The following is a 13188-nucleotide window of genomic DNA, read 5'->3' as shown; positions in this document are numbered from 1 at the left end:
GATTACTTTACACGGATTTCTACACGGATATTTACTACTGGAATGAAACTACACTTCAAGTACTGTTCTCTCTTTTTTCAGCGCATCGCACTCTTTACCACTTCATACTAAAAATATCCGCCTATGGATATAATAATAGATTACTTTATTTTTTCTGTCTCCGATGAAGGGAAGTACTGGATCTTCCCAGAAACAGCTGTAAGACTCTATCCATAAAATACTTCTCCAACCTTACCATTGCTCTCTTTATCTTTTTATTTTTATATATTTACATATATATATATATATATATAAAATTAGGAAATGGAATTGACACAATCCAAGCTACAAATGTTTCATAGCTAGCAGAACCTTGGAAGTTGGAAGTAGTAATTGCCTAAATGAGGGCTAATCTTCAAGCTACTTATCAGGCTAAAGCTTAATCAAACATTCATTTGATTAAGATATCTTTGGCCCAACAAGTAGCTAGCAGATTATCTCTCACTTCGGGCAATTACTGCTTCTGAGGTTTCGCTAGTTATGAAACATACGTTGCCTGGATTTTATCCACTCCATTCCCTAATTTTGCATTTTTATTTGCATACACAGCAACCCCAGCTGCTTACTGTAAACTATAAAACAATTTTTTCAGCTTATTGAACTTTGATATGGGAAAAATTTACAACCTTCTACATTAATAAACCACTATTGTTCCTAAAAGTTGTTTTTTAAACCTTCTACGGACTGTAAGTTAATATTGACTGACATCTTTTTCATTAATTTATACAGTTTTATGTAATAAATGACTCTTTTAAAGAAAAAGAATTTCATCACTGATATTTAAATCTAAACAAATTCAGTTTTAGAATATTTTAAATTTTGAATATTCATATCAATTTTTTTTTTTTTTAATTTTTTTTTTTTTATTGCAGGCTGCTCTGATAATGCAAGTGCTGCAACTAACAGATCAACAAATTTCTATGTTACCACCTGAACAGAGACAGAGTATTCTTATTTTAAAGGATCAAATTGCCAAAAGTGCTCAGACCTAAACAGTATGAAAATGTCTCCAAAGGAAGGTCCTTTCCATCTGATCAGCTAGGTGCAGTGACCAAATCTCCCTCAGACCACACCCTACTATCAGAATAAAAGATGGAATGCCTTTGATTATAGATCTGTTTGATGAGGGTAAATCTGACCCTTAAGTAACTACAACATATGAAAAAAATCCTTTTTCTATTCTGTTTCTAAAAATAAATATATTTGTTATTAAAAAACCTGTTATTTCTTCAGTTTCTCTTGTATCAACTCTGCTATCATAGGGAATTGCAAAGTCCACGATCTTACATTGTTTGTGTATTTTGTCTACTATAATCATATCTGGTCTTAGTAATATGATCAGTCTTTATGGAGAAGTCTCATAAGATCATATAATTCTCATTTTCTTTCACAACTTCTAGTTTGTGTTCATACCATTTTCCTGTTGTTTTGAAGCCACACCTACACAGTATGCTGGTGCTCATACTCTTTTAGTGCTAGTTTACTTGTCTCTTTTCCTACAGATTCTACATTTGCTGCCTGAGCTTTGTGTATCTCTGCCTTCAGATTTGTTCTAATTGCTTCTTCCTGAGTGACTATGATTAGCGTTTTGTTTGGTCTCTCTTTTCAGATTCCCTTATGTCAGCCTGTGTCAGTGTTCATTGCATCCAACATTGTCTTTGTATTGCATGAATTGGCCAAGTAATTTCATTTCTTTCCTTCTGCTTGTTCTGTTGTTCTCCCTTCTTTCCTTGAATTCTACTGTTTCAGTAGCTTTCTGGGCATCTCTTGCAGCCAGTAGTATTATTTCCTTACTCTGAGCAACATAGTGTTTCAACCCCACTATCATAATACTAATGATGAAAAAGCATTTAGTAATCCTCTACCTCGTTCCTTTCTTGGTAGGTAGAGTCTGTCGATATTACTATTAGGGTGGTGTGTGTTGTGATTATGATCTTGGGATGCCATTCGTGATGATGCATCTGTATGCTCTGTGGCTGACACAATCTGTGGAAATATCTAGATTACTCCAATGTCAACAAAGAAAACAAAGGCAAACAGTGGGCATCTTTCATATGACACGTCTTTCCGCAGCTCATCTTCTTGAACAAGCTACAATCAAAGGTCAAGTGTGGACCAAGATTGGCTGTTTGGCATCTAGAATGTTGCCAGGCACTTACAGCATTGTACCAGCCAGAAAAACAACTCAAGATATCTGTAGAGGGTTAGTTAAGGGATGAGCAACAATGGCCTGTGATTATTGACTCTGGGCATCAATGAGAACAGTCTATTCATTCTGAAGGAATCTCAGGTTGAAGACAATGGACATCTTCCAATTCCAGTGCTTCAAGGAGTATTAGCTGTTCGAGACAAGCTTTTCAGACTTTCAAATATCAACAGCCAAACCTGTCTGAGATGCATTCCTACATGAATCTTTCAGCATTTGTGCATTAGCAACTTACAGGCTTGTGTCTGACAGCTACTATCTTGTGTGAGATGAATTCAGCTGCCTGCCGAATGTATAGTGAAGATCAACGCATCACCTTCGTTTAGCAGAGAAGGGAGCTTAGTGAAGAAGAATGTATGATGGACCCATCTGAAAGGTTTGAAGATAAGTTCTTTCTTATTTGGCCAAGCTCTCTTTAATTTCTTCAAATATAATTTGAAAAGGAAAGTGAAAGTAGAGAGGGAGTTACTGCTTTCTAGTATGTTTATCGAAAAGTAGAAGATATTGGTATGACTGGTGAGCTGGATGGGCCTACTCTGATTATGCTTTTCAAAATAGGTGGAAAGAAACAGGAAGATGATATTTCTGATGCCAGAATAATCCAGGACTTTTTGTGTGGAGTTTTCCATGAATTATCCTATGTGGACTGTCCCACTATTGGGGATTCTGTTTCTATTTTGATTCTGAGTTCTATTTCTATATTCTCGTTGTTCCTCCTTTTGACCAATGTAAAGTCCACCTTTTGTGCAACTCATATTTATTTTTAATTTCTTGTAATAAAGATTTCATATTCCTCAATGTCTTAGGCACTTGTGACTGGTGGCCTTAGCAAAAGAGGTTGTGTGGTGGACAAATGTTGAAAGGGCTGAAAACAGACACTTTCCTCTTTGACCAAGCCCTCATCAACTTTTTCAAGTTCCACTTGAAAAGGAAAGTGAGAGTAGAGAGGGAAGTGCTGCCTCCCAGCTTGTCAAAAGGTGGGTGAATGTAGCACGAATAGGCCAAGTGAACAGGCGTACTCTAAGCATATGGCTCGAGATCAAGGGTAGAAGGAGGAGAGGTCAGGGTGGTTGTAGTTTTTGTGGGGTTTCTACGTGCAGCCTTTGGAAGTCTCCCTCTTTTGGCGATTTAATTGTTATAACTTTTATTGTTTTTCTTTATTTACACATTCCAATCCCACTTGTTTTGTATTATCCTTTATCGTCCCCAATCTTTTATATGAACCCTCAGTGGTTAATAAAGAAAGGATTATTATTATTATTATTAACTGTTATCATTGTTACTATTACTAATATGGCAGAACCATTAGCAGGCCAGGCAAAATGTTTAGTGGCATTTTGAGTTCAACTTTGCTTTTCATCCTTTTGGGGTCAATAAATTAAGTACCAGTCAAGTATTGGGGTTGATGTGGTTGACTTTCCCCCTGCCCCAAAATTTCAGGCCTTGTACCTATAGCAGAAAAGAGTATTATTATTGTTATTGCCTTACTGTCAAGACACGGCAACTTGGAACACTATTAGTTTTGAGAGTTTTATCAATAGTTTCAGCTGGTCAGTACAGTAATTTATTTTGTGCTAACTTTATTCTAGACACTGTTTGCATCATAGTGGTAATGTTTCTGTTGAATTGCACACTCTTTTGTGGGTGCAACTCATTAATATTTATTTTGGATTTCTTGTAAAAACAAAGATATTCTTTTGATTGTTTCAGTTATTTGACTGCAGCTATGCTGGAGCACCGCCTTAAAGGGTTTAGTCAAAGAAATCGACCCCAGAATTTATTCTTTATAAGCCTAGTACTTATTCTATCAGTCTCTTTTGCCAGACCACTAAGTTACATGGACATAAACACACCAGCATTGGTTGTCTATATTCATATATACAAGCAGAAGGACCCAGTTTCACTTGAGTTATAAACTCATAGCCTTAACACTCAATAGTTTTACACTTCTGTATGTTACATGCACATATTATTCATAGCTCTGGAGGTTGGGGTATTGCAGTGAGTTTAACCTTTCCATCGCAGCAGCACAGCCCAGGTGTCTCTCCAGGCCACTTCCTTGCTTTATAGTGTATGCAATCAGTTGTCATTGCACCAATAGAAACTTTAGTGTCATCTGCATAATTAACTGCTGGATCATAGTTGAAAGTTATTTCATAGAGAGTTGCTTCTCTGAGCTGTTGTGACTGCTCTTCCTTTTGCAGTAGAGATCCTATTCCTTGTCAAGTGTGCATACCTCTGCTCAGCACTTTGAAATGCTCGGGCACTTGGGCAGCACCGGTACGCAACTTTTTATTTTATTTTTATTCACCACTCGTCTCATCATTCTCAGATGTTCTGACTGCTGTAGTGCACAGTCTGTTTCTTTCTTGGTATTTTTCAGCTGTCTCTCTTTCCCTCGACAGAGATATTCTTTTGGCTGACCTTGACACTGGAGACAAATTTCACACCTTCATTCTGGGCATGGTTATTTACTGATACACAAATACACCAGTACAGTAGATTGTAAGCAATGAAAATAGCTGTAGTAATTTTTTTGATACCAGAAATCGTTACAACGGTAAATGCTAGGCAGAATGAAGAGAGAATGATAGAGTAAGGGATCGAAAGAGAGGAAGTACAGTGAGATAGGGAACACGCCTCTCAAATATTAAAAATAGATATTTGTAAAATTGAATGAAGTTGAGTTATTGAGTGATGAAGGAAGAGAGGTAAGTGAGAGAGTGAAGAAGGAAGAGGAGTTGCTACGTCAGACATACATGTGTGTGTCTAGCTAGCCGCAGTTGCTACGTCAGTACCAGAAGTTGACCATATTATTGTATCCTAGGTCAAATTATTCATAAACCCTAAGTATGGAACCAATTCGCGCAGCCGTTTTTGCGTGAAAAGCGTACACACACACACACAGGTCTATTTTATATATATATACACACACAAAGGTTTTCTTTTAGTTTCCGCCTACCGAATCCACTCACAAGGCTAAAAAAAGACACCGTATGGTTGGGAAGTGTGGAGAGAGTACTCTGATGAGAATAGAAGGGACCATTACATATAAATAGTAGCAGTCTGACGTAGTCGGCAGTCCGGAGTTTGGATTTATGTGTGCTTTTTCTGCTTCTGCTGTTGCGATAAGTACTTGTTTTGCTTTGTTGCTCTGTTGTTAAATTTGTTTTTGTTCCTGTAGGGGAACTGTTAAAAAAGTTTTGATTTGTTGAACTGTTTTCCTCCCCCTGAGGTGGGGTGGATTTGAATATTCTGTGTGAACTTTTTGTTTGTTTTTCTCTTGTGAGAGAAAATTTAATTTTTTCTCTTGTCAGAAAAAAATATATATTTTCATTTGTGGATTATTTTCTCAAAAAATAATATTTGTATGATGGCTGTGAACATCATCAATGAAGTTATGCCGTTCGATGAGAGCAAAAGAAACATTGTAACCAACGTAATAAAATTTGCAGAGATACAAGTGTTTTACAGAATGTTAAACGTCAATGGGAGAGACGTAAAAATAACTCCTCCAAGTGAAATACTAAGCAAAACAGAGCAGAACGATAATCTACAAGACATGACCTAAAAAATCATAAAATTGCCAAATTTTAGGAGAAAGAAATTGAAAAGTGCCTCGAGCAGATATGGGGAGATATTATATATCTGGCCCGAGGACCAAAATACGCAATAGTAGAGGTGAGTTTCAAAAGCACTGAAAAGGTCAGGGAGCACTTGGCCAAAACACTTAAAAACGAGGAATTAGCACTCCTGACGCTATATCTGGGACGAAGAACATCCGAAATAAAAATTTTAGGAGTGCCTCCCCAGATAGAGGTCACTTGGGTTGTGGCCGCTCCAATGTACCAGCGAGAAGAGAAAATTGAAATACTACTGGTGAGATGCCCCCCCCCACAAATTGGTTGTTACAGAGCATCGAGATGTTGGTACAAGCCACACCCAGCGACCTAGAAAATGTACCCAATAGGATATTCATAGGAGAAACAGTACTAAAAGTTAATGTTGAAGGGAGGAACCCTCAGTGCTTTAAGTGCGGAAAAAAAGGGCTGAGTCTTGCCTCCCAATGAGGAAAACAAAGAACAAAACACTGAAGCTAAAAAGAACCAGGAGGGGGACCCCACACATCCCCCCAAAAAGTAGATGAAGATGTGACTTCGGTCTAAAGTGAACCTACGGTTGTTGAACTGGAGATGCAGCCAGTTTGAATCGGTGACAGTATTTGTGAAATACTTAACTAAAAACATACTTGGATGGAGTGATTAAGCCCCACCATAATTTTAAAATTTTCATAAACGTCAATGTTTATACATATGGAAAAATTGCATTGAACTTATTTAAAACCTTATAAATAAGACATCCAAATGATATCATGAATTTATAATCCTTACCAAAATTAATTGACCCTCCAGTTAAACCCATGGGTATCGATGAGGAGAGAGAGAAGAAAGATGAGGAGGAAACCTCAGAAACTCTGAAGTTGATTCCCCTACACCTTTACGAAGGGCAGGTAACCCTCTTCTTCCTTTTTCATTCCGACATGGCTGTACTTAGCCTAAGTTGTTTAAATGTGCGTGACCTGAATTCGAAGTGGAAGCAAGCCTGTTTCCTCGACAACCTCAAGTCACATAGAATAGATGTGATGGTCGCCACAGAGACCAAGCTGGACAAACTGCAGGCCTTTTCGGCTCTCCTGAATGGCTATGAGAAAATTATGTCTCCTAGTCAGACCGGAGGCCGTGGAGGCGTTGTAGTTTTGTTCTGAAAAAACTTGGCTCTGTAGACACGTACTATCTTTGTGAAGCCTGAAGGTAAGTTGATCGTTCTCGATTTGACATTCAGTAGTAAGGCCTTCAAGTTGATCGGTATTTATACGCCAGGCAAACAGCCTGATTTCTATCAATGCCTAGAGAATTTTCTCGTGATGTCTAAGGCATTAGTTTTGCTAGGAGATTTCAACGCTGTTCTGGATGCACGTCAGGATAGCGTGGGCTCAACTGCTAGGAGAGGAAACTCACGCCTCATCGATCTGCTTAAGCGTTTTAGGCTGGCAAGTTGATATAGACTTGACTATCTGAACGTTCCAGTGTGGACCTGAAGTAACGACAACGGATCAGTCAGGTCATACATAGATAGGATAATAGTTAATACTAGAGATGAGACTAGTTTTAGCTGTCCACAGTTTTCTTTGGTGTCCTACACGGATCACAAATTAGTGACGTGTAGGTTACACATAGATAAGGTACATAGACAAGGATCCAGCTACTGAAAGCTAAACAAGTCTATTTTGACTTGTGAAGCACACAGTAGACAGATTAAGGAGTTAGTGGTGCAGGCATTAACTGGCACCATATTAAATAACCGGTGGTGGTTTGCCCTCAAACGAGCCATTGGATTTGAGTCGATTAGATTTAGCGAAGAGTTAAATCTAGAGAAGACTAGAGTAGAAGGGCAATTAGTTAAAGCCTTAGAAAAGGTGTTGAGAGTGGGCTCTGCGCCCCAAGTTTTGGCAGCGAGATTGGCTTTAGACCAACACCTCAAAGCTAAACACAAAGGATGCAGGATTCGGGCTAAAGTATGTGCATTGGGGTGTGAGGGTATCAACGTTGCCGGGTGGGCTCGCACGGTAGAAACTCAGCATGGCATCGATGCCACGATTAAGTCTTTGGTCGATGAACATGGACGTTTGGTCAAAGGATAGGAGGAGATATGTGAGGTCTTTTACAAGCACTTCGCCGAGATGTTCGGGGGAAGCGAGGCGCTGGACCATGGAGATGCCCTTTGGGATTTCTGGCTGATGGCCTGCGGCTCTTGACATTTCTGGGGCGAGTGCTTGAAGGATCGATCATGGCTGCGGAGGTTACAGAGGTGCTTTCTGAGTTCCCTGGGGACAAGTCGCCGCGACTGGATGGTCTATCCTACGAATTTTTAAAAGTATGCCAAACTTGTTCGGAGACATACTGGCCGGTGTCTATGCAAACTGGCAGCAGAATGGGAGAATTCCCAAACCTGCAAGCCGGGGAGTGATGACACTGATCAGGAAGAACCCGAGCAAGGGGGAAATTATTAGTAATTTTCAGCCCTTAACTCTGTTGAATACAGAGTTAAAGATTTTGGCCAAAAGTTTTAGCAACTTGTCGTGGTGATCTTGTTGGAGAGGTGCAAACATGCGCCATCCCTGGCAGGACGATACATAACAACCTTCACCTCATACGCTACACCTTGAAGAGGGTGGGTAAAATTCCTGGCAAAGATGGGGCACTGGTAAATTTAGATTAGACTAAAGCATTCGATAGGGTTGACCACCGGTATCTGGCAGCGGCCGGACTGGATCAGACTTTCCATTGTTGGATCAACGCTATGTATAGCGACATCAATTACATTGTCCGCATGAAGATTTTGTTTTTTGTTTTCGAAACCGTTCGTTATTGAAAGTTCAGTTCGCCAGGATTGCCTCCTGTCCCCGTTTTTGTATGTGCCCTTGAACCATTACTGTGAAGGCTGGAGGCATCGGCGGGTAATCTGCGTGATCTATGCTACGGGAGAGGAACAATTGCGTATGCAGATGATGTCTCCATAATCGTGTCTGATGAAGAGCAGCTACCTCATGTAGAAAACGCCATCAAATGATACGAAGTGGTGGCAAGAGCAAAAATTAACCAGGACAAATCAGTCGGCTTGCAACTCGGCACCTGGAGGGGCAAGCTGATGCATCCAATAGCATTGAAGGGCGTTGGAAAGACAGTCCGGTTAAGTTGCTTGGGGTCTGGTTTAGACCAAATCTCCAGATAGAGAAAAACTGGAGCGAGGTCACAAGCAAGGTGACTCCCCTAACCCAGACCTGGTCTGGAAGGGCGTTATCTTTGCTAGGTAAGGTGCAGGTTGCACAGGTGCTTATAGCATCTGTGATAACCTACCGGCTGACCATTGTGCCTTGCCCTAGGTTGTAGCTGAGCAAGATGGAGCGACTCCTCTTCTGCTTTTTGTGGAGGGAAAGACCACTTGTGAGGCGCTCTATCTGCTGTCAAAAACCATTAAAGGCTGGGCTAGGGATGCCTTGGCTGATGATGTGAAAGTTCGCGCTGAGGCTGAGACACCTGTGGCTCTATCTGGATAGTGAGCAGGTGTGGTCACCGCACATAAAGTTCTTTCTCCCGCAATTAATGTTCCGGCAGGATTTAGGCCCATGGATCAGGTGGAAACCTAGAATGGGTGACTGGCAGAAAGTTGTGGTGAAAGAGTACAGCAGGGTTCGCCACCATCCCCTGCTGGAGCCTCGTGGAGCTTTAGGTGTTTTCGCTCAATAAACACTTACAACGCCCAGTCTGGGAATTGAAACTGCGATCCTATGACCACGAGTCCGCTACCCTAACCACTGGGCCATTGCGCATCCACTGGGGAGCAGGTAAGACATTTCATTTTCAATTTCTTCATTATTGTATTCATAAATTTTATTCGTTCGTTATATGTTTTATGTACCCCACTGTATTATCTGTTCGTGTATTGTCACCTCTTTATTAAGCTCAATAAAAGAAATCAATTCGTAGTTTGGTCTTCAAAGTTCAGGTACAGTTTACATTTCGAGTTAGTGTGTTGGAAATATTGATTGTTGGTTCGTTGCGGGTTTGTTACTGCCACTGTTTCTATTTTGTATTGTTATAACACTGTTACTGTGTATTTTTTATCTATCGTTGACAATATCAACCGTACTACGATATTGGAGGCTTTAGAGTATAACAGGAAGCAAGCTTCTTACCACACAGTCATGCCTGCACCTCGGGATTTTTTAAAATTAAAAACACAATGTCGGAACACAGCGGTAGAGAGCATTTTGTCCACCCACTTTTGAGTGCCAACATAGCCATGACATCAAAGGTAGGTATGTTGGAGCTGAAACAAATTTAACACATTTAAGTAATTTTTCTTACCATTATGACAACAGCAACATGCTGGCTCATAGAAATCTGACAAGAACTTTAATCATACTGGAGTAGCATGGAGAGATTGTGGATATAAAAACCACTCCCAACCCAACAGGACTGGGATTCTTAGAGAATTTCAGATACTGGTTGACCTGGAGGAAGTCACTCACAGACAATTTTTTCTCTTTCTGGAAAAGCAAGCAGATGCCGGTGTTAATAGAGGGCTGAAAACCCAAATGCTTCGTGTGCTGAAAATCAAACCAAAATGCCCACCACTGTTACTACCAATTCTAGCGAAAGAATTTTTTCCTTATACAGTTAGTGAAAACACTAAAACAAACATACACCCATCTCTTTCTTCTGACTCAGACCTCACGAAAGCAAAGGCCCCATCAGAAGATGAAGATCTGATGAAATCAAGTGAGACAGAATTTGACACAGTTGATCAATGTATCTATGAAGCAAAAATAAATCATTTGCACAGTGAACACTCACACCTGAAATGATGCATATTTATTCTTGATAAGTAATTGTAGATTCAAATGCAGAACATGTTAAATTGAATCTGTGTCAAATTTAAGGCAATGAGACATTACAGCATAATAGAAAATCAATCACAAAATCACACATCAAAAGCATCAACTCCATCATTGCAAGAAGAAAATCTTGAACAATCACATTTACAACCACAAACTACTAAAAAAAATGACTAAAACAAAAATAAACACCCAAACATAACCAATGGCCACACACACATATATTTCCTTTATCAACTTCACTTTTGTTCAGAAGAGCAACATTGGATTGATTGAGGAAGTAATTAACAAGAACTTTCTGACAAGTGGGGAGGGTTTCACTAAACTTTTTACTCCGATAAAATGCTGATACATACTGATACCAATGTGTATCTAGACTTCTTTTCCCACTTACCCCTCTGCCAAGAAGGTTGCTTTAACAGCCACATCTGAAGAACAAGATAAATGGTCTCTTCACTTTCTTTTTCTTTAACTTAAATGGCTGCATTAAATAGGCTGTGTAATATCTTTCAAGCAAAAATAAATTACTTCAGTATAAAGTCTGAAATGAGGACTTGCTTATGTATTTTTTGTTTTGGTTGATTCAAGAACAAAATATGTTAATAGTTCTTGTGGGAGTCAAAGGAAAACTTCTTTCTAGGCGAAAGTGTTCATATAACTCATGCATGTTCTAGGGAATCTGGGACACCTGTATTTTGATGTGTTGTGTCTTGTTAGCCAGATGCTCCGTGATTATTTATGTCTAAACAATTTCCAGTAGATATGATTTAAAATTTCATCAAACTATTTGTTGATCAGTGTTGGTATCTGTGAAGCAAAAATAAATCTTGATAAGTAGTTGCAGATTCAAATGCAGAACATGTTAATGGCTGTTGTGTACGTTACAGGAAAACAACTTTTCTTTTCACACATAAATGTTGTCATAGTACACTGGAATCATTGATAAAAAGTATTCTTGATCTGGACATGTGTCTCGTAAGTGAGAAGTATATCAGGACCTGTTAGTTGAAATAAGAGTTGATGGCATTCATACATAATCTCAGTTCACTTCCATACATTCTGTTAGACTCCAACATAAAATATGTTAAACGCTGACATAGGGTTACGGTCAAATTTAAGGTTAGTGTTAAGTTTTAGGGTTAGTGGTTTTAGTGTTAGGTTAAGGTTTGGATTTATGGTTAAGGTTAGGCTTCAGTTTTAGGTTTAGGTTTACAGTTACCATGGGGGTTATAGTTAGGGTTAGGGTTAAGCTTAGTATTAAGATTAGAGTGTTATGCTTAGGTTTCAAAGTGTGGTTCAGGTTAGCTTTAGTGTTAGGTTTAAGGTTAGGATCAGGGTTACAGATCAGAGTAAGATTGAGTGTTAGGATAAGAGTTAATCTTTAGATTATGGTTAATGTTGGTGTAATTATCTCAGGTTAGATTTAGAGGTAGGGATTAGATTAGTGTTAAGTTTAGGAGTTAGGGTTAGGTTTACGCTTGAGATCAACATTTAAGTTAATGTTTAGTTTTAAGATTTGGATTCAGGTTAGGAATAGTATTTGGGCAGGGTTGAGGATTAACATTATGATTTAGGTTTAGGGTCACGGTTTAATGTTAAGACTAGGGTTTATTGTTAAGCTTAGGTTTTGGGTTAGGCTAATGTTAGGGTTTGATTTGGCTTTAGTCTTGGGGTTCTTGTCAGAGTTAGGGTTCAGGTTTAGGTTTGGGTTTAGGAAGAGTGTTATGGGAGGGTTAGGATTATCATGAAAGTTAGGATTAGTTTCAGGCTTAAGATAAGAATATGTTTTAAGGTTAGGGCTATGATTAAAGGTTAGTGTTAAAGGTTCAGCTTAACATTAGGTTTCAGTGTTAAACCTTATGGTTAGTGTTTTGGGTTAGGGTTAGAATTAGGGTCCAAGTTAGTGTTAGGTAAATTTTAGGATCAGTAGTGGATTAGGATTACGGTTATGATTAGGAGTAGTGTTAGTTTTAGAGGCAGGTTTAGGTTGAGGATTAGGTTTTAGGATTAGGATGATGGTTACCATTAGGCTGAGTTTTAGGGTTTTGAGTTAGAGTTAGGGTCAGTCTTTTAATGTTATGGTTAGTTATGTTTAGGGTTAGATTTATGCTTAAGATCAGATTTAGGGTTAGAATGAGCATTAGGGTTTCGATTTAGGGTTAGAGTTATGGTTATGGTGAGCTTTAGTGTCTCATGTTTGGTTAGGGTTAGGTTAGGGCCAAGGATAAAGGTTGGATTAGCGTTTAGCAACAGGGTGAGGGTTAGATTATTAGCACTAGAGTTAGGTTTAGGATTAAGTTTATGTTTAGCGTTCAGGTTAATGTTACACTTAGTATTAAGGTAATGTGTAAGTGACAGATTAAGTGATAGGGTTTGTGTTAGGTTTATGTTAGGAAGAAGAGAGAGATGTGAAATATATGTATGAGTGTGCTCAAGCATATGTGTGTGTGTGTCTGAATAGATGTAGACATGGATATATAACAAA

At 39.0% G+C, this 13188-nt stretch overlaps 1 protein-coding gene across 1 annotated transcript in view; it reads left to right on the top strand.

Annotated features, from left to right (window-relative positions):
- Nucleotides 1-1256, top strand: part of LOC106871810 (cleavage stimulation factor subunit 2) — a 39013-nt gene extending 37757 nt beyond the window's left edge. Inside the window, exon 10 of the mRNA XM_014918459.2 lies at nt 912-1256. Coding sequence (XP_014773945.1) covers nt 912-1031 — 120 coding nt within the window. The 3' untranslated portion in view covers nt 1032-1256. The remainder of the gene's footprint in view (nt 1-911) is intronic.
- Nucleotides 1257-13188: the final 11932 nt, after the last annotated feature.

This window comes from Octopus bimaculoides, chromosome 8 (assembly GCF_001194135.2).
Source record: "Octopus bimaculoides isolate UCB-OBI-ISO-001 chromosome 8, ASM119413v2, whole genome shotgun sequence".
NCBI classification, from domain to species: domain Eukaryota; kingdom Metazoa; phylum Mollusca; class Cephalopoda; order Octopoda; family Octopodidae; genus Octopus; species Octopus bimaculoides.
Note: the sequence above shows the minus strand (reverse complement) of the source record. Positions and strands in the feature narration are given on the sequence as shown.